The 21978-nt window shown below is 42.6% G+C and overlaps 3 protein-coding genes across 5 annotated transcripts; 2 read left to right on the plus strand and 1 right to left on the minus strand.

The window, feature by feature from the left end:
• Positions 1-252: 252 nt before the first annotated feature.
• On the plus strand, positions 253-11094 carry LOC110990679 (flotillin-1-like). The gene is made up of 11 exons (XM_022255769.2): positions 253-421; positions 2459-2625; positions 2983-3126; positions 3240-3359; positions 3975-4070; positions 4374-4526; positions 4884-5065; positions 5633-5678; positions 5897-6034; positions 6325-6489; positions 7465-11094. Exons 1-11 carry the CDS (start codon positions 373-375, stop codon positions 7486-7488), a joined length of 1284 nt encoding a protein of 427 aa, XP_022111461.2. The 5' UTR covers positions 253-372; the 3' UTR covers positions 7489-11094.
• A 363-nt stretch (positions 11095-11457) lies between these two features.
• Positions 11458-17078, plus strand: nubpl (nucleotide binding protein like). Of its 3 annotated transcripts, XM_022255770.2 has the most exons (10): positions 11467-11590; positions 12222-12351; positions 12499-12533; positions 13099-13192; positions 13915-13954; positions 14110-14200; positions 14628-14721; positions 15101-15186; positions 15470-15590; positions 16294-17078. In XM_022255770.2, the coding sequence occupies exons 1-10, from the start codon at positions 11477-11479 to the stop codon at positions 16452-16454; spliced, it is 966 nt and encodes a 321-aa protein (XP_022111462.2). In that variant the 5' UTR covers positions 11467-11476; the 3' UTR covers positions 16455-17078. The 3 variants fall into 3 exon arrangements, with proteins under 3 accessions (XP_086999085.1, XP_022111462.2, XP_086999084.1); XM_087142959.1 differs by having other exon boundaries at positions 11458-11590; positions 12225-12351; positions 15470-16437; XM_087142958.1 differs by having other exon boundaries at positions 15470-16437.
• rpl28 (ribosomal protein L28) lies at positions 17079-20590 on the minus strand. Its single transcript, XM_022255774.2, has 5 exons — positions 20433-20590; positions 19538-19597; positions 18907-18973; positions 18161-18279; positions 17079-17385 (listed from the first exon to the last, which is right to left on the minus strand). Exons 1-5 carry the CDS (start codon positions 20520-20522, stop codon positions 17293-17295), a joined length of 429 nt encoding a protein of 142 aa, XP_022111466.1. The 5' UTR covers positions 20523-20590; the 3' UTR covers positions 17079-17292.
• Positions 20591-21978: the final 1388 nt, after the last annotated feature.

Raw genomic sequence — 21978 nt, forward strand, 5'->3', positions numbered from 1 at the left:
TTTAACCTTTACCATATACCATATTCCCACCACGGTAACCATCACAAAAAAACGTAATTTTGTTCAATAATCCAAAAATTAAAACTGCACTAAATAACATTCAAACCTAAAAGATTGAATTACGTTTGTTTAATTATTTATTTTGTTTTATTTTATTTTTATTTTTTTTAGTTGAATTCCCATTATCTTTGAAACACTTCCGCTTGAGGTAAGGAATATCATTAATAGAATATACATGTACCTCTGTGCATTGATCACATTGATTAGTATCGGCTCTCATGCTGCCAGGGTTGGGTGTGTGAAGTAGAGATTTCTGTTTACCTGCTATTCAACTTGATCAACAGAGTTTTAGTTGCTGTGAAAGACCTCAAAATGGTATTTTTCGAGGTTTGCGGTCCTAACGAGGCCATGGTAGTGTCAGGTAAGCATAAATTCGCCCTGTTATCTTATTTGGAATGAATTTGTAGCTTTTGAGGCTGAAAATTTTGGCAGCAGTTGCAGTGGAAAAACCCAGTAAAATGAGTCATCACGGAAAATACATGTACAGTGTTGCTATTGCTATTCACCAGTTGCGATATTACATGTACGTGGTCTTGCGTCTGTTATTATTATTATTAAGCCTATTAATCATTTCTGGTAATGACACCAAGGATTCCTAAGCACTGTAGCTCACAAGCCCGAAGAAACCTGTAGAGAGGAAACAATGAAGTGAGAAGCAGTTACAGTTTTATTCAACCCTGGCTTGCCTGGTCTGAGTAGGCAACAGTCAGTAGTCCTAGACTCCTACAGCCTACAGGGGGCCATGGGCCCTGGTAACTGAAGCCCGGAACATGCGGAAAGAGTTCCTTATGGACAATACTATTTTTCCTTTAAAATGTCATCAGAAAGTGATAACATGCCCTGAAGTAAGAGTGAAATTTAGCTAAGAAAATTCCAAAGCATTCACTTAGCAACACAGGTTTTTTGTCAGGCAAGTCCCATACCTAGGTTTGTATACCCCCAGAAGTGTGAGGTCCGACGTCTGTCCCACTCCCACAAACCCCATAAAAAATTAGCCTTTTTCGCCATAGGCTCTACGTGACGTTTAACAGGGCACAGTTTATCTGTTGCACCGTGAACACTTTCTGTTGAGGCAGCACATGGATGTGGACAAGATCGCTGCCTTTCGGCACCCACGTGCGGCCTCACCAGAAGGTGTGCATGGTGTGACAGCATGCTCACATGCACTGGCACCCAACAGCTGTTGCTTGTTGTTCCTGCCATTCGGACATATATAACGAGGAGTCCTGTGATTGGTCAATGTGACCCCCAGCGTGCCGCAGCCAACTGCCATTTCAACCAGCGCAGCTAAGAATTATGACTCATGTCTTGTCTTGTGTCTTGTGTATCGATAGCAGCCATAGTCAACCATTTGGTTAAGGCTCATTTTCGCAAGTACACATGTGAACTGCATGAGTCTCGGACGCTGATTAGGAAGTATTTGCACCTTTCTTTTGTAAACTGGCATGGTTTGGGCCCGTTTGTGGGCCAAAACTGCGACGTGACTTGTGGCTGACTTCCGGCCGGTGCAGTGAAAACAACCTGAGGTGAATACACTTGTGCCATGCAAAGCAACGTAAAATGCATTTGTTTTCACCTCGCACTGACCCGAGGTCACACAAAGTCGTGTCCGCGAATGGAACTCTTTCCTCAATTTGGTTAAAATTTTATCTGGTGACATCCACTGAAAAATGGAACCCGTATGTTCACTACTTAGGCCTAGTTACAGTGACTTATGCGGCTAACTAACCCCAGCTTGCCATTTGCGGGAAATTCACCTTTGTAGTGTATTTGTACTTTTTTACAGTTGTAGACATGTGCCTTTGCTCTCCAAAGCAACTGTTTTAGAATGGTTTGTGGCGATGATTTCTTTTCACGAGTGTACTTCCAGTGAGGGCGTGCACATGAAACATACATTTAACAAATTGGAAGACTATCCATGTTTCATTTTTATTTTCAAATTTATTTTTAGTGCGTAAGTTTTGGCCCCAAATCCTCAAACTGAACAGTTCGTAGAGCAGGCTGTCACACATTTGAAAGGGTCTGAGTTCGGAACGGCTAGATGTGTGCATCTGTGACTGAAAACTGGGAATCTAAACAACGGCTGTACCAAACATTTTGTGGGGATCCCATTGTGTTCGTTATAGTGGCATTCCACTGTACTAAAGACCCTAACAGAGAGAATTCCTATTGGAGGATGTTTTTATTATTTCTTTTCTTTTATTTAAATCCTTCTGGTAATGAAACCAAGGATTCCTCAAAAGTGCCCTAGGCACTGTAGCTCAAAAGCCTGAAGAAACCTGTGGACCGGGTCGGGAATCAAACCCGGGACCACAGAGGTAGAAGGCGAGGAAAGAACCATTATGCCAACCTGACCCCCAACCTGATTTAAAAGTCATTCCACTTCAATCTGCCAAAGGTTGCTGCCACTCGAAACCACTTCTTGTCTCTGGAGGGCGGACTTTTGTCTGGCCATGGATTCAGCAAGTCCAAAAGCTGTCCTTGAACACCATGACACTGAAGATTGACACGGACAATGTCTACACCCGCCTTGGTGTACCTATATCTGTCACAGGAATTGCCCAGGTGAGTGATGAGCCCTCCTCCCTTCTTCTCCCCTCCACCTTCAATCTTTGTTTCAGCTTTCTCATTGCTAATCTGGTCCTTCAGAAGAGATTGCTCTGTGGGACTACCCATCCCCCCACATACCTAATATCCTCATCAAGGATTTGATACCTTGATGGGTTCAGCATTGCATAACCCATAACTGTGCTTGTGGTCTGTCCTGTCAAAGGCGTAAGGACCAAGAATATGACACCAGCTCACTGCAGAGTTTTTGGACAACCTCTCAAACCGTGTTTTGTGTGATCAGCCGTAGCTTTTGCTAGCACATTAGCACCAGATACGGGAATTCATGTTCAACCCTGGCGTTGTCTCCTGTAGGTCAAAGTTCAAGGGCAGAACAAGGACATGCTCCTGCAGGCCTGCCAACAATTCCTTGGCAAAACTGAGCGGGAGGTGGAACAGGTTGCCATGGAGACACTGGAGGGCCACCAGAGAGCCATCATGGGAACGATGACGGTTGAGGTGTGTCCCGTTTGTTCAAAATTTTTACCATAATGAAAAGCACTGTTACCGAAGTAAACAGTGATTTGGGGTTTTTTGTGCAAAAATCTATATCATGTTCTGTCCTTGTACAGGAGATCTACAAGGACCGTAAGAAGTTTGCCAAGAATGTGTTTGAGGTGGCCTCCTCCGACTTGGTCAACATGGGCATCAGCGTAGTCAGCTACACCCTCAAGGATGTGAGAGATGAAAATGTAAGTCCTAAACCAAAACTTGCAACCTCCTCATTAAATTCTAAACCTCACAGATTCTTCAAGGGGTGTGAGGATTTCGCTGAATGGAGAAAAAGCAGACCCCAGTCATGTCAGACTATAATCAGAGCTTGATGCATCTTGAAAGTTGAATTCTCAGGTCTGGGAACCTGACTACAGCAGTCGGATGTAAGCACATCCCCCATCATATTATCAGTGATTTCCCAGCTTCGCTATGGGCACCGATGACTTTGTAGCACACAAAATTTGGTGCAACAGGACAAATGACCAGGAAGACAATTTAACGTAATCATTTTTATGTTGTCTGCCTGGTCTCTAGTTCCTAGGAGAAAACACAGCCTGATACTGGGCCCACATCCTCACATATGCAGCAACGTATGAGACGGAGAGAACCCCCCCTGCTTTGTGTTGGTCATTGTCTGGCAGGAATCTGGGGAATTCCTTTCAGACATCTTGGGGGGATGTGTTAAGTAACAATAGTCTGGAATGTGTATAGGGATTGGACATGTTGGGGGGGTACCCCTCGGTCTCATTTCTTGCTGGGTATACATCCTCAACTGGCCTGTACTCATTGTGTAAGTCTTGTCCTCCTTCCAGGGATATCTGAGAGCCTTGGGCATGGCTCGTACTGCCGAGGTCCATCGAGACGCCAGGATAGGCGAAGCAGAGGCTAAGAGAGACTCCGGCATCAAGGTCAGTCAATTTTATAGTGGGCTAAAAGTAAAGCCCAACCAATTAGGTGGTGACCTGAGACTCAATTCAAACATTGCATGAGGTGGGATTTAAATCAGATCCCATCAGAGGCAGCAAGAGGCACTGTGCTGGCCTGATGACTAAGTGATAGCAGTTTTTTGGGTTGGTGCACACCTTCCAACACTCTGACATTCCTTCAACTCTTTCTACGTGTCTGTTTGCCCACAATTTGCAGTGAGTGAGTGCAGCTGTTTAAATTACCTGTATTGATATTTCATTGATACACATCCCCCTACCCTACAGGAAGCCCGTGCTGAGGAGGAGAGAATGGCTGCGCGATATGCTAACGACATTGAAATCGCCAAGGCCAAGAGAGACTTTGAGCTGAAGAAGGCTGCCTACGATATGGAGGTGCAGACCAAGAAGGCCGACTCGGAGCTTGCTTACGACCTGCAGGTGGGCAGTGCTGGCTGATGCGGCAGACTATTGTGTGGTAGATTAACGGATGGATAAATAAATACTGCGATGGCTTTGTCTGATTTGATCAAACTCTGATGAGTTTGGGTGGAAACTTAATGGAGACTTTTTGAGAGGTTGCTGAACGGAATGACATTCCTACGTTTTATGCTTATTCTGTTGAAAATTGCTCCCTGTGAGTGTCATATGCTGTTCTTCCACAAGGCCTCAGTGCTCATCTGACATTAATACCATTAACCCACGTGCTTGAGCCATCCACGAAACCTTGAAGTCCTCACTCTTTCAAATACCATCGGCCATGGTGTTTTATTTCACTGCTTTCTCCCCTTCCCATAGGCTGCCAAGACCAAGCAGCGGATCAGGGAAGAGGAGATGCAGATCCGTGTGGTGGAGCGAACCCAGCAGATCCAGGTACAGGAGCAGGAGATTGCTCGCCGAGAGAAGGAGCTCAAAGCCCAGATCAAGCAGCCGGCCGAAGCTGAGAGATACCGCCTGGAGACGCTCGCCGATGCTAACATGTAAGCCGGGCTGACGAGAAAAATTAACATGATCCTAATGGAACTTAATCATGAGTCGTCCATATATGAAATTGCAAGCAAAGTTAAATTTGCGGTTTTGAGCTTGCGAGCATTAATGAAAGGGTAAAATTGAATGTCCTGACAAATTATTACCTGTCTTGCTCTGATGAATGAATTGAAATTTGTGATAAAATAAATCTTAGTGTTACAGGCAAGATTGAAAAAGTTCTGTAACATGGACCATAAAAATGAGGTTAAAAAAAAGACTTTAAAATTTCGCACTAGATGCTTGGTGTTTGAAGGGAAACATCTCCATCAATATGGTGCTCAGGCGTTGCTTCATTACTTCCATTCCCCTCAGGCCAGAAAAGCTTTTCAGGGCTATTTGATGGAAAAGTTTCTTATATTTAAATTGTTAATCAACTCGCGTATGTGACCGTTTGATTCTTTGTGGAGAGATGGGTTTTCTGCACAGCCGGAAGCATGTTTATGAATTGTTCCTTTGAGCCCATATGTTAGTTCTGTTGTTTCAAAACTGCAGTGATTATGCTTATTTCTGGTTTGCAGGAAGCGTGTTGTGATGGAGGCAGAAGCAACCGCTGAAGCTATCCAGGTAAGGCCAGTTAATGATCCCTTGCTTCTCCATATTTGCTGCGGAATTTTGAATGCTTCCATTTGAATGCAAGTTTCAAAAGAGGCGGCCTGTGTACTTAACACATAAATGTGAATTGAATTGAATTGTCGACATGTTATTTTACCCGCCGAATACTGTTTTCCAAACTCTTGGCACATCATTGGTTTCATGCATTGGCCACATCATTTGTTTTGCAGTTGAAGGGTGAAGCTGAAGCTTTTGCCATCGAGGAGAAGGCCCGAGCAGAGGCGGAGCAGATGGCCAAGAAAGCGGACGCCTGGAAGGACTACCAGGATGCTGCCATGGTGGACATGGTGTTGGAAACATTGCCTAAGGTTGGTATAATAATGATATTAATAACACAGTTTTACATAGCGCATCACACCAAAGTCTTGATGCGCTTCACAAAAAACAACAATTAAAAGCAATTAATTGAACAGGTAAGTTTTAAGGACTGCTTTAAATTCATTTTCGTTATTGACAGTTCTGATATGGTATCTAGGCCAAAGGTTTAAGTCTTGGAATACATCCAAGGTCATTGTTGGTAGCTGACTGGATACCATAACCCAGTCACAAACAAGTTCACAGGTTACTGTGTCAGCTCTTTTTAACTCATCAACCCTAGGTTGCTGCTGAGATTGCTGCCCCGTTGGCCCAGGTCAACAAGGTCACCATGGTGTCCAGCGGCAATGGTGACGTGGGAGCCACCAAGCTGACCGGAGAGGTGATGGACATCATGAACCGAGTGCCCCAGCTGGTGGAGAAGATGACTGGTGTCAATATCTCTGAGGTAGGCATCCTTTAGACTTCAAGCCCAGCGGAAGAGCAAGTGCACGTGACCGCACCCACGTATCACCAAAGCTAATGATATCGAATGGTACTTGAAACAGAATGCAGCAAAGGGGCCAGTTAGGTTAGCAGTATTTTGCCCACTGGTTATAAATTTCTGCAGGTGTTTTGCGCATGGAAACCAATATGAGGTAAGTAATAGACAGGGCAGGAACTTCATTTTTAAAGGACGAGGCAATTTCTCCTTTGCAAAGGCTCATGTATAATAGTGGGCATCGAGGCAAAGACCAGGGGCATCAAGGCAGTTGCCGCGGTGAAATTCCTGCCCTGAGTAGAGCATTTCATGTTCTTACAAAGTTGTAATTCCCGGTTGAAGTACAAAATAGACTGACATGAAAATAGTCATCTAGGATAGGTCACCCACCTCTGAAGCTAAACATTTCTTCACTTCCCCCCCCCCTCCACTAGGGAAAAGAAATTGCCGTTTTGATGGGGTTCTACCCTTTCCAAGTTTTGTGAACATTGGTTTCAGAATTTTTTTCCTTGAAAATAAATTTTTAGGATTTTGTTCTTGATTCTTGTGGATTTTGGTTCTGATTCTCCGTGCTGGGAAAAATTTCAAGGTCTGTTCGTGGCATTTGTTTTGGCATTGGAGAGTTTGCAAAATTTGACGTTCAGACAATTACATTCTGCCGTTTTCTGACCATCTTTTGGAATTCGTCCAACCAAAAGCAGAAGAAGTCAGACAAAATTATCTGAAAAAGGTATATTCCCAAAGCTGTTGTTGCCATGGTGTTACTGTGCCAATGACATTTAAACTATGAGAGTGTGTTCTAACGTGACCCTCTCCTACCTGTCAAAAGCTGATAACGGCGGAATAAAAACAGATCATGCTAGTCTTGGCTCGCCTGGCCATATGTGTGGCCTGATTTCATTGCTTTGTATGATCCTGTCATGTCTTTTCCTTGTCTTGCAGGCAATTTCAGCCACCAAAGTCTAAGCCATCATTCACTGACCGCGGCACCAACGGATCAAGGATTGACCTCCCCACTGGATGTGTGGGCCAACCCATCCTCAGTGCACATCCCTTGATTGACAGTGGAGAAGTCCTTTCCTTGCAAGTCACAAGATACATGTATTATACAGATGTTATTATCGTAGTTCTTATATCATAGTCAGTGTAACCTGTTGTGTTGTAAATGGTTCATTTTTCTCGGAGCTTGTTCTTGAATAAATTGAGGATACCTTGAAGAACAGTATAACAGAAATGTAAACAGAAAACTGTGCAATCCCACCTGTAATCTGTAACTGATACAGTTCAAGTCAGTGCTTGGTGTTTGAAGAACAGCTTTAGCAGGGTTCCCACGGCCTGGAAAAATCATGGAAATTTGTTTTTCGTTTTCCAGGCCTGTAAATGCCATGGAATTTTGTAAAAATGACTAAAGTCATGCAAAAGTCATGGAATTTTTTTAACACCGGGTGCAATTTCTATTCTCAGAAATAAGTGCATAAAATTTGTGATTGTATTCCCAATTTGAAAGGCCAAATAGTCCAAGAAATGGCATTATTGCGTCATGGATTTTCATAATTTGGTCGTGGATTTTCATGATTTGGTCATGGAATGGAAAAGTCATGGAATTTAATTGTCCTGTAGGTGCAGGAACCTTGCTTTAGGGAGGAAATCTTATATTGTTTAAAATTCATGATTTGGGTAAAGGTCAGTAAGTCCTATGAAACCTCTAAATTTCTAAACATCTTTGCAAGGGTAATGTAGCTACCCAAGCTAGGACCAAATGGTCAGTGTCGTTAGCTGTTTAGGAATACAGGAGCCCCAGTCATTCAACATTTTTCAACAGGAGGTGCTGGAGGATTGAACAAAATTCTTAAGGTAAGGCCAAGGTGTCATGGATGGATGTTAGGGCCCAATCACTGTTAAAACGCTGGGATACTTTTAACCGTGATTGCTGGGCTGTGGTATGCCCAGTATGCAAAGCCTTGTCCAGCAGCAGGCCCACATTGAAACCGCAGGTGCATGATGAATAGAATGTATGTGTGGAATGCACTAATCCGCATACAGAGCTGCGGCTGTAGCTGTAGCCGTCTCCCAGAGTGAAGGGGTTACTTTACAGGGGGCCTATGAATGCCCCCATGGATTTAGAGTGCAACTAAAGTGCCCTTGGTTTTTCTCTACAGTAGAGGATTTGAGGAGGAATTTGGGAAGGTTCGTGTCAAGGGTACAATACAGCACAGCCGTAAATGGTTGCTGGTTGCATTGTCACAGACAGGTCTCTGTGCCAAATGGTCTTCAGGGTGGTTGGCAGGGCAGGTGTGATATGCTGTTCGTGCACATGATGTGATGATGCCACTCATTTTGTGGTGTGCTCCTCTTGCATGTGCGTCTACATGTCACAACGTCAAGTTGTTTTCAGGGTCTGTGTGGAAAAAGTGGAGAAGAGTTACCGCCTGGTCTGGAATGAAACTTTGTTCGAGATTTGGGAATGGGCTTGGATTATTCTGTATGGTTGCCGCTTTTGCTAGAAATGGTTGGGAAATATTCATTAGTTTGGAAACAAATTCTCTCTAGAGCGACATCTTGATATTCAACTGCAGTGTCGCATTTCTTGGTTGACTTTTGCACTGATCCATTGGCTGCGATTTGCGCCAAAGATCAGACACTTAAACTGATGGCAGCACTGCCACTTGACCCATTTCGCATTTGGTCATTGATCCATCTCGGTGCCTAAACGTGCTTAGAATCTCAGCTACTTCAGACAGATCATTGTCATTCTGTCATCATAGCACTAATGCAGAAAAGTTCATGCCAATCCTGTAAGCACGGAATATGTCCCAGAATGCTCACTGGCGCATTGGGCCAAATAGCTTGCTGCATGCAAGCTGTGTAAATTAGGAGGAATAGGCTCTGCTCTAGTAACCGATTTTTAGATGCAATCTTCAGTCAAATCTCTGTTGTAGATTTTTTTCATCTCTAGCTGTGTAGATGGTTAACTCTCCTTTGCTAAAAACAGTGTAGCCACACATTCTGCATGAACTTGAGGTGCATACTAAGTTGCAAGAGAATTTGCCTGAAATCATCGGTGTCGGTGCAGTTTCAAATTAAAAAAATGACAGTGTCAGATGTGTCATTTAATCAAATTCTTCCATGGTTAAAGTAACATGGTGAATTGGTGACTGCATGTGTGTACAGTAATCGTATGGTATCTAAAGTGCTATTGTTAGGTGTCACATGAGCGCGAGTGGAACCCAGACGCACTACGTTATTCTGTGTTCTACAAGCGCGAGTGTGATAACGAATTTATCTTCAAGCAAACTGGACATGCAGTAAAGATGTTATAGGGGCCTAGGCACTCAAACTCGCCACCTTTGAATTTACTGTACATTTTGCAGTTTTGCGTTTTGCTTTTAGCGTAAAATTAACGCAGTGCTTTGAGTTTCAACCGGGCATCACACAGGGTTTGATGTGAACTGTGCAATAAAGTTCTGTATCACACTGTTTGTTGCCATGGAGTAACCAATCAGAATTGAGAATTCAAGTTTGCCTGAAGATAATATTCGGAAACTAGCATTATCTGTTCATATTTTTGACTGAATGAAACTGGAAGCAATGTAAGTTCCATTGAATCAGTTGCATCATCATATCATTGTGATATCTCTTGTAATCATTTACAAATTTACTTTACTCTGAAAGCTGTGCCAAGTATGATCCAAGCTTCAGCATGTTTTAAGTAGGTTTTAACCTTAGCTTGTACATAGATGATCGTGTTTATTCATGTTGTGAAAGAATGCTGCTTGTACATTTTGAAAGCTTGATAAATATTGATCCACTCGCATCAACAAAGATGGAGTAAAGTGATTTGAGTAATTTTCCATGACCTAAATCATGTAACATCTCTTAAGTGGGGAGTTCCTTTGTATTTGTGTCGCTTTTTTCATTCTTTTCTGTATTTTGCCATGTAAATGTACAACCCATCATCTTAGAACCATTTTGTGTACTCATAATGGAATTTATTAAGTGGGTTTTTTTTTCTTCCTGCAAGGGGGGGGGCTTGGGAGCCAGTATTCACTAAGGTAAATCAAAAAGGTCCAGAACAGTGTAAATCTTGGTCTTTTGATTGAGCAGGATTTTTTTAAAGAATTTAAGGACACTTTAACCAGTATTTTTTGGGTTAGCCTTGTAGATTATTGTAGCCATTTTGTAAATTCTATTATTATTCAGATTCTTATGTGCCCTCTACTGTTTTGAATCCTTATTTCAACTCATTGTCCCTGAGTATTTGAAACGTGTCAATTTTAATTCTAGAGTTTTTCATCATCACAACACTCCAATCTTATCATTTATACATTGCAGATCTCATTAAGACGTGAACACAGAACTCCAAATTGTTGGAGAGGCCATGATTTAGTGGTTTGTAGTCTTAATGTGGACTTCCATCATCTTCATTACAGCTGCATTGTATATTGTGGTAGAATATTGTGGTAGAGAAAATGTAAGAATTTTATTGAATGCGCTGTAATTGTATAAAAATGGTTGGAAATGATTTCTAGATTCTGGTAATAAACTTACACATAAAAAAAATTGGGAGTCAAATATTTCTTGAGGTTTTGAGTTCTTCTCATAAGTTTTATGAAAAAGACCTTAATGATTCTTAGTCATATCTTGAATTCTATTTCATAATCCCAGTTGGTGTGTATTCGTGTGCATTCCATTGGAGTACTCGGGGAGGTCGAATATTACTTTTGCTTGGAGATATCCATAATGGCGTGGCAACCAAATAACGTTGGGAGGTTGGGAATAATCGACTGGTATGACCTTCACAACCGTCAAGAGCGAAATGCACTGAGTTTGGGCAGTACATGTATGTACAACTCTCAAGTTCTGAATGGGCTAATCACGGAGCTATAAAAAAGGACAGCTCTGTGGGCTAATTGAATACCGCCCTCAATAGTTCAGCTGCTTCATCATAATAAAGATGGCAGCGCCCGTGAAATGTTGTTCTCTCTGTTTTGCCGGTGTGAGGAAAGGTCTAATTCAGACACTGTTTTTGAAGCAGTTCAATAGACAATTAAGTGAAACTAGTACTGGAGTAAGTAATTTCTTAAATTTCGTGTTCTCCAATATTGTTCCAGGCATGTTTATGCGTTTCACCTGCTTTTTTCTTACCCCCGGCCCCAGAACTGTTGCATGTGGGGTCCGACGTCCACCCCGTTCGTGGGAGCGGGGGCGGACGTCGGACCCCACAGTTCTGGGGGTACTTTTTTCTTTTCAGAGGCTGAGCCAAGTTAACCGTGTTACTTACTATCAAGTATCATAATTAATATTAGCGTCAGGCTAGGCTATGGCCATGATGAGACTCAATCAGATCATATCATGTCACAACAAGGGTGAGCGGGTTAGCGTAGTGGTTCTTTCCTCGCTTTGCTTTAATGAGGCCCAGGTTCGAGTCCTGGCTTGGCCCAGGCCTTAAGTGCATTTGATTTCCAGTCCATACTCACTCTCGCAGGTACTCCGGTTTCCTCCTGCTTCTAAAACTGGACCTTCTTCCTTACTCCGTAATGTGATGCTGATTAATTTAATAAAGTGTATGAATAAACGTACAGTTATTGGCGTAAATAGCCCGAGTAGCTGAAAGCGCCATTAAAACAAAACAACAACAACATGTCACAACAAAGCTGTCTCATGCTTAATTGCTTCAGCCTTGTTTTTTATGACCGAAGCAGCAGGCTGCAAGAACTCCAGGGACAAATACAAGCAGAGGACTCCCTAAGAAATGGCCAATTCCTGGAGTCAAACAGGTCATCCTTGTTGCTTCTGGAAAGGGAGGGGTTGGCAAATCTACCACAGCAGGTATAGTATCCCCCCCCCCTGCATCTGCAGGGGGAATATGAGATTTATTATGTTTACAGCTGTGTAATGATTGATGCAAGAAAATCAGTTTAGTCTTGTTTTCTCCTGTGAAATACATTGCAACTGTTAGTTTTTTTTTCTCTTTAGTAAATCTCGCCTTGGGTATTGGAGCTGTGGAAAGGGTAAGGAAATGTTCGTTCACATTTCTTGTTTTTCTTATTTGATTTTCACTTCGTATTTATTCAAATATTTATTACAGTATTTTTGTCGACTGAAGTCATGGCTCACCCTGTCATTAATTTTGTATATGATAACTTACATGATTGCTTTAATAAACATATACATGTATTATAGAATTGTTTCTGTGCAGTTCTGTAGTTTATGAACTGATTTGTTCAACTCTGTGATAATTCCATTGTTGATTGTCATGACTCTTATGGACACTGAAAGCGAATCTTTCACCAACTTTGATTTCCATGCCAACAAGCTTTATTCTGTGGGATAATGCGAGGGTTAATATTCCCAAAAAATCTCTGGTCTCTGCCCCCAAAAACAAACACCCCCCACCCCCCCAAAAAAAAACCAGACCCCTTGTAATCTTCAGTTCAAGAATACCCTCAAACCTTGGTGTCAAAATGAATGTTCTTCACAGTCCCCTAATGTTTTTTAGCACAGGACCCAACCTACTTGTTGGAGCCAGTAACTCTGCTTTTTTTTTTCTTTCTTTTTTGCGTGACTTGATAATAGTCAGCTATGGTTGGTCTTCTTGATGCGGATGTTTATGGGCCGTCCATCCCACGGATGATGAACCTCAGCGGTCAGCAGCCAGAACTTACCAAAAGTATGTCTGAGAAGCACCTCAAGTTGCTCCTGTGTCTGCTAAATCTGTTTGTACCTGGGTGTGTTGTAAAGGCAGCCCTCATCACAAGGCCTGCAGATGTGCACACTTTGGATGGCAACCCATTTTGGATAACTTTTTGAAGAAAATGGTCCAGGCAGCATTGCAGCTGAGACCACAAGCCCCTGCAGGCCCGTCACAAGTCATTCAGTCAGAAGACATTGTTCAACCTGTAACTCACGACTGGTCTTGTGAGAGGACTTGTGGAGGGACCTGTGATGGACTTGACATTAGTCCCAGGAACATATGGCAATCAGTGTTGTATTTGAGTCCATCACAAGTCCCTGCAAGTCCATCACAAGTCCATCATTAGTCATTCAGTCTTAAGCCAATTCACAAGCTATTCAAATGAACTGTGACAAATGCATTCCTGTGTCATTGTTCACCCTGTTACTTATGACTGGCCTCTCGATGGGACTTGTGACTAGCCTTGTGAAGGGATTTCAGAAAGGACTTGTGACAAACTTAACTGGTGACAATCAGTGCCTTCTTTTTTGAAACCTCAACTGATACCGGAATTCTTGTGCTACCTTAATTAAATTGGGTATTTCCAAAAGGGAAAGCATCACTTGAATGCATGAAAGTATGAAATGCGCTCGAATCCATTCAGAGAAATTGGTATCATACCTGTTAATGCACATTCCACTGTTTCCATCTCTTCGCAGACAATTTGATGAAGCCTCTTCAAAACTTTGGCATTTCATGGTAATGTGGGATTTCAAACATTGTAAAAATTTTGTGTGGTTTGCAGAGTGCTGTTACGAAATTCTGTTACTTAATGTGGTCATTTTGCTGTTTGAATCATTATTGGCAGCATGCAGATATGAGACCTGTTTAAGCCTGTATGATTTATTAAACAGTATGTCTATCGGTTTCCTCACCGATGAAAAGGCGCCTGTAGTCTGGAGAGGACTGATGGTCATGTCTGCCATTCAGAGACTTATACGACAGGTGGGTAACTAGACCCTGTTCCATTCAAAGAAACAAAATTTCAAAGAAGTCAAGGCTTGTTTCTGAGGTGGAATAGGAGATGGACACCAAATGCGATGATGAGTGCAGCTTTATTGTCAAGTTTCCTCAGGAAAAGTGTTGGGTTTATCAAAGAGAAGTGAACTGAATCTTGGATTTCGGGAAATACCTTTCCATGGCTCTGCCAACAGAGCTAGCCTAATAATGACCATCTTCCAATTTGTGAATGTTTTGGGGAAGGGAAATTAAATGCGTTCATGTGCATCACTTAGCACTGCTAGTTCTGAAAAGTTAGGAAGAGGATGTGGCAAAAATTTTAAATCAATCTTTTAAAACTTGTAATGTGGACAACCACCGAGTGTATTGAATGCTGATCCGAGTATCAAAGTGATTGCTCCTCCAAGAACAGGTTGCCTGGGGTCCCCTTGACTATCTGGTAGTGGACATGCCCCCTGGTACAGGAGATGCGCAGTTGTCCATGTCTCAGCTCATTCCAATATCAGGTAGGGGTGATCAAAACTGAGCAAATGAATATTAGATCACATTTTGACACAATTACAATGTATGCTTTTCTTAAATTTCGTCAAGTTTTACATGACATTAATTAAAGACAGTTTTCATAAATATTGTCTAGATACTCGTTCAGTTATCCTTTTATACAAACGTACATTCTCAATAGCTGCCCTTTCCATTAATATCAAATGACCTGCGATTTGTTTATGTTGTGTAGCAGGAGAAGTGGATTGAATTTTTTTAACTTGTTCTCTGCGACTGCTCAATAGGGTACTTTCCCAGGAATATTTTTGTCTTCCCAAACTTTTCCCATGTTGGATTTTTCCAGACCCAGTGATCAGATCCACCTGTTGGCTTTTCCATTATCAGGTGCAGTGATTGTGTCCACTCCACAAGACATAGCATTACTGGATGCCAGGAAGGGGGCAGAAATGTTCAGAAAAGTAGATGTGCCTGTAAGTTACTAGAGTCATTTCCTATAGAGGGCTTGCACGTCTGCCATCTTGCAGGCCAGTGCTTTTGTTTCACAGTATGCACAAAGGAGGACTCCCCTGTGGAACAAAAGAGCTGCCAGGAAGGATGGCTACCACGCAAAGCCACTATACTGTGGAAGATTGACCAGAAAACCACACAGTATTTGTATTTACATTGTTCCCCGCTGTTACAAAGTATCTTTCTCCACGTTTCCGTCTTTGTGGTTGCACATTTTATGTTCCATTTGTTCCTCTCCTTATACAGGTGTTGGGTCTTGTCCAGAACATGAGTGTCTTTCACTGCCCGAACTGTGGGCACCAGAGTCACATATTTGGCCAGGATGGAGCACAGGTGGTCGCCGAGGAGCTGGGACTTGAAATCTTAGGTGAGTCGTGCGCTTGCAAACTCGGGTTGGAGCAACACAGCACAGAAGTCGCTTGGTGCACCGTCGCGGTGTCTGATATGAACCAGGGCACCCAACACCATCCAAGCACAGAAGCTTGTCAGGCCATTTTTTTTCTGACAGTGTCCAAGAAAACATCGAGCACAGTGTTCATGTGGAAGGGAAGGTGCCAATTGTTAGCACAGTTGCATTAGCCTCCATTGGGTATGGCAGCATGGACGCTGATCCCGTTGGGTATTCAAGAAGCGCATGCCCAAAGTGAAACGTATCCGAGGTCATTCAGGAGGTCACAGGCACAAGAGGTCTGCTCTGTCAGTGCGGCCATTCCACACCTGCTTCGTTTTCGAATGACCATGCGATTGTGAAATACTATACTGGCTCATTGTACACTTTGTCCTTGGTTGAGGGCAACAATTTCAAAGTGGGAGAGTTCTGAATTGCAGTGAAACATTCATTTGTCAGTAAATTGTGTCGCATCTCTCCCCGTGCTGATTAGTTGCTTAACAATACTCCACAGTAGTTGGGATGGGATTTTTTCCCTCAGAATTTAGGTTGTAAAAATTCGGTCATTCAGGTTTCCCTGCCTTTGTGAAAGATTCACACTATCGTAACAATTTCAACACCTCATGCCTCATTAGCCCTAGAGTCCTGAAAGTTTCTTTGTCCTTCACTGTCATCTCGGCAGGCGATATTCCATTGCACATTGGTATCAGGGAGACATCAGATGAGGGACGTCCCATCGTGGTGTCTTGCCCTGAGAGTCCCCAGGCCTTAGCCTACAGGCAGCTGGCAGAGAGAGTCCTGGACAGATTACCCAACTACGAAGACCCTTTGCCACCCAGGTGACGCCCCAACTGTAGTATGTGCTTTTAAACCATTCATGTCATTAGCAGATATTTTCGTGATCAACTGCTTTGACCTAGGCAAAATTTGCCCATCATGCCACACAACTTGTGTCAAGTTGAATACAGCTGTTGCCAATGGCCATTTGGCTCATCGTACGTCTCAATCAATACAAGCGACTCACAATAGTGCGCCTCCAAGAGTTTGAAACGCCTTGGCCAATCACAACACGCAAAATTTGTCGACCCTTTCCAAACGCTCATTGGGTTGACAGATTTCGTCCATTGTGATTGGCCCAGGCATTGCAAACTCTTGGAGGCACACTACTGTGACAGGCCCGTATTCTCACCTTATGAAGTAGAGCTGTAAGCTCTTTGGTGAAATTCAGAATCCAAGATAGCAATTCCTGGCTCTTTAGTATCAAGGCAATGGGAAAGTGTTGTTCAATTACATTATTGATATAAATGGTTACGACACTTCCCTCCTTTGTACTTTGCAAACTTTACACTTCAACATCTCTTTGTTTTGAGGAAGCCAGTAACATGGGCTGTGTCCGTAATAAAACCATTTCCCCTGAAAAATTAAGAGCAAATGGAACAGAATAAAGGCACCGCTGAAACCATGTCATCTGTTTACATAAAGTGTGATTTTATTTGACACCTCTTGGCTTCGATCACTCCAATTGGAATTACAACAAGCTGTAATGAATGAACTACATTTTTTTTTTCAAATGTCTCCTATGAGATCCACGGGTATTATTAGTTGTTCCTGCACTGAAGTGTTGTGATTGAATTTGGTCTGTCGGGTTTGTACCTCGGGGTACCCTGCTCCCAAGCCCACTCTAGTGACGCTTGTTGCGTGGGGCGCGTTTCTTCCTGAGCGGCATCACCGGCTTCTGGCTGCGGAGGATGGCGCTGGCACGTCGCAGGGCAGCCTACACACAAACACAAAACATATTTTCAAGTCTTCTTCAGACAATTTTAAGAAGCCAACGCTGGATCAGACTAGCATATTTCATCCTTAGCAATTTTCGGTCTGATATCACCTTAACTTGAGGTGCGTTCAAGAGTGAAAATTAAGGCTATGCAGTTTATTGGAGTCCAACATACGTACATGTGCCAATTACAAGCACTCATTGGCTAGCACATTAACCGTACACAGCTACAGGCTGCAACAATTCCATTGCCACACAGAGCGTAATCAGGAATTGTAAAGGTTACAACATCACACTGACACAACGGACTGCCCCGCTGAACATCTTTAAGTCAGGTTAGCTAATACTGGACACCTGCTTCTCCATGTTACCGATGAATTCAGAACTGAAGAGGCAAACTGTGATCTCAAGTACTAAGACTGCTAGCTTTCAAGAAACAACGCCACAGGTTGTAGCAACTTGATTTACGCGTACACATCATTCAACAGAAAGCAGATGTGACTGGAAACTGCATGAGAGCCGATCCTCGGAAATACGACATGTATATCATTTGCAGACCCTCATTTGGGGGGGGGCATGCATTTATTTCAGACAGTCTATCCAGCTCCTTAAATGCTTCCACTGAATTTACAAAAGCTGACAAACTGCCAAATAACTAACAGGTCCTAAACAACAGGTCTTGATTTCAAGACGTATGGACTCATTTGATAGACGGCACTGCTGGAGCCGATTTCCTGAGAACGGTTCTTATCTGGTTTCTAAACAAGCCACTCACGTTCTTGATGTCCCGACGGTAATTGTTCTTCTTGAGGACGTGACGGATGGAGGTCAGGGTGCGCCGGGCGTCCTTCTTCAGTTCAATGCGATTGTACTGCTTGGCGGGCTTGTTGGTAACTGCACAAGGGAAATATTAAAACAAGCACATGACATTAAACTCTGCACTAAACCTCTCATTCATGCACAACAAGCCACCCCTGCTAGAAGTAAGTTACAAATTAGAGGTAAACGAGCTTTTCAGGCACAGCAGATTGACCAGAGACAAGCGCTAAGTGACTTTTGAGCTTGAAAAGTAAAACTGCTCTAAATTATCACCGTAATTTCAACAAACTGTCGACAAGTCTACCACTAGCACCTCTTCCTAGTCGACTGGTAGCTCTAATACACTCTATTAATATGACAAAGGAATCAAAAATAATTTCTCAAAGAAACATTTTCCATCAACATGTAACAAGTCACCTTGTCACATAGCTGTCATGACATGAATGCTGTCGTGTCACGACAACAGAGGGCAAGAGCTTTGTGTTACTGGGATAGGTTGAGTAAACCGTTTGTGCATTCGTTGTTACTAAATTTCATTAACAAAAACAGCCTCTGTGACACCATGGAGATGCGCTAGTAATGCATGACCTCAATTTGAAGGGGAGTCAGCCTGAACAAAGCTGCCGATACAAGGAAGACCTTTTAATGTACAGCAGCAATTACCAAGGCCCGAGTGAAAACAAGGGACAGATTTCACCTCACCTCCCCGGAACTTTTTGGTGACCAACACGACACCTTTGCCATCCTTGCCAGCCTCAACTCCAACAGTCTGGGAAAATAAGGATTTGGAAAATATTCAGAAAGATTCACCACGTCACTTTTTTTCCAGTGCGGACATTTCTACCATAACAAAATTAGTTTCACAAGGGAACATGGTCCACAAGTTCTGTAGAGAGGTCTTTAATACAGAGGCTTTGCCTCATAGACACGTAGCAGGGCTTGTTCCAAAGGGAAACCTCCTTTGTGTATACCCTGTTGAACAAAAGGACTGGCCTGCAAGATGGCAGCCGTGCAAACCCTCTATAATCATAGCCTTGGTGATTTCTTGAAATGTTAGCACGGCTATTTGGGAAATTAAATGGAAGTTACCATTAATGATCCAACACTCCCGACACATTTTGCCAGGAACTTTTAATAGTCTTACGGGGCCATTTGCAAGAATCCAACGTCACTGTCTCAGGACTTAAGGAATTTCAAAGAAAATTCAATCCCGCGTCAAACTGTATCAGCTGGGTTCAGTTCTGCCAAGTCCTCATCTGACCAAACGGATTTTTAAGAACCTGGGAACGTGGGTTACTTCCAACAACTTCAGAAGAAAAGTGTCAATACAAACCTTCCTGTGGATCAGTCCATTGAACTTGAAGGTGTTTCTGTTCTTCAGGTTGTTGGGCTCCTGTGGTGACAGGAAATGACAAAAGGAAATGATCAGAGATCTTAGTGGTCATTGTTTAAGATAAAAAAATAATGCATTTTCAGGGGAGCCAAGTTTGCCACCAAGCGTAAAGTTGGGCTCCGCTTACACTGAACTGTTAACCGGAATTACCCCATGCCCCTCAAAGTCCTACAAGTTTTTGCTGATTCAGTACCGGATGTTACAAACTTCTTGTTCAACTTTGCTGGATTGAGGACCAAAGGTGAAGGGTGACAGATTTTGTTTGAGCAGGGACACACAGCGGTTGCTCCATGGAGTCTCTGGCTAATGGTACCATGTGTTAGACTGCTTCATTTTGTCAGGTTTCGTATTATGCAAGTCAGTCACCCTTGTATGAACTGCACGGGCCATCCATACCAAATGACTCAAATGTCCACAGCGCTGACTTTCTGTGTCCAGTTGTGTGCCAGTAATTACAATGACCTGCTTGAATGCGTTGAAATTTGTTAGGTTTAGTATTATTTCTAGTTTAACAGCTTGGGGGGGGGGGTTAGTTACAATATTTGAATGTTTAGTATACCAACAAAGTATGTGGACAGCGTCACTGGTTGCAGTTTTCTGAGATCAAGTCATGGCACGTTTTGTTTTATTTGCTTGGTATTTTTTTTCCATTTTCTTTTTTTTTTTGAGGGGAGGGGTAATAAAATGTCCAAAGTACATACATGTATTGTACGTTGAGTAGAAAGTGACAGAGAGTGATCACCTCTATGGAAAACTTTGTTTAACTATGGAAAAATCTGTCGGGGAAGCCGCACTTGATTGCCGATTGGTAACTGAAAGAAATACATTTTCTTACACAGCTGAAGGTCAAGCCATTTCCCTTCTTCAAGAAGCAGGAGTTGTCACGGATGATCATCCATTGGGCGGCGGCGGACGCGTTGTTCATGACTGCTGGATTAAATTCTGCAAAGAAAAACCCCTTTTTGAGTTTAGGCTTTCCTCTTTGACCGATTGCAGACTTCTGTACGATTGAAAATTGCCAATGTTCAATTACTACTGAAGTTCTTTGTTTTATTCCTTTTTTTGTTGACATTAAATCTAATCTAGACTGTCATATCCCTTCGGGGGGGTTCAGTTTAAATTCCTCAATGAATGGACCCCTTTGCAGTTGGTGCTATATAAGACTTTTTACGCGGCATGGAACCATTAACCCTCCTATGCTGAAGTCACTCTTTGGGTCACTTGGTAAACACACCAAAGAAGCACAGCTGTGTGGTGTTGTGCACTGTAACAACATGCAAGAGAGTGACCTTGGGCACTTGTGCATATTTGTGCTGTAAAACCAAAGGAGGGTTAAAATAAGGTGAAATGCAATCCCTCTATTCAGGACTCTGCCTCAGGTAGGCCTAAGCCCAGTCCGAATACCTTGATCCCTATGAATCGCCTCTTTTTACATCTGGACGGGGTTGGGTGATATTAGCTCCGACCATGTCTAAAATTATGTTAAAGAGGCCAAAATTGTAAATTTTGTTAAAAAGAAGATGGGGCGCACCACTCGGAGACTGTCCTGAAACTCAGAGAATTTCCTTAATTCAGGGACAAAATCAGTCCCCTGAAAGAGACAACATCCCCCAAACCAGGGGCTTCTTCTATTTCAAGTGCACTTGGGGATCCTACCATTGCCCTGGGATCTTTTTCATACAATAACTGGATTCAGCAAAGAAAACAACCAAGGCTGCCATTTAACCACTTGATGCCGGATGATGTGTAAACATATATTTTTCCTTATTTGTTCCACAGAGGACGTGTGATCGTTTCAGAATTCTTTTTTCATTTTTGCGGTTGACGTATTAACACATCGCACTTGGTAGGGTCAAAGGGCAATTGCAAGGTTGAAGAATTTGCATGAAAAAAAAAAACCCGCCCCCAACAGCTTTTTCGAGTAAGAAAATCTGACGTTAACTGGTTAAAAAAAATTCTACCATTTACTTCTAGGATTACAAGCGAGGATCTGCAATGGGACACAAAGGATGGGCAAAAGACCACATCAAAACCTTTATCTGAATATCAATCCTTTACATACAGTAAACAGAGTGGCATAGTACAAACTTCACCCAAAACTTAAATAACCTATATGAACGGAAAATATGGTATATCAAATGACATGGTAAAAACTTGATTTTTAACCCTTACAGTCCTAAATCCTCCAATTTCAATATGAATTTACATACACCCTGGGGGGTTAGGGTTAAAAAAAATGTAAAATAACTTATATGAACGGAAAAAATGGAGCCCAAAAAATTGATTACAGCATGTGGGTTTTGGGATCCAAGCCAACTTGAAAATATTTCCCTTTTAAGGAGACATTTTCTCTTTTAGGGGACTAGTTTCGTCTCCAAATA

This window comes from Acanthaster planci, linkage group LG11 (genome assembly GCF_054643075.1).
Source record: "Acanthaster planci isolate LZ-2023a linkage group LG11, COTS_SCS, whole genome shotgun sequence".
NCBI classification, from domain to species: Eukaryota; Metazoa; Echinodermata; class Asteroidea; order Valvatida; family Acanthasteridae; genus Acanthaster; species Acanthaster planci.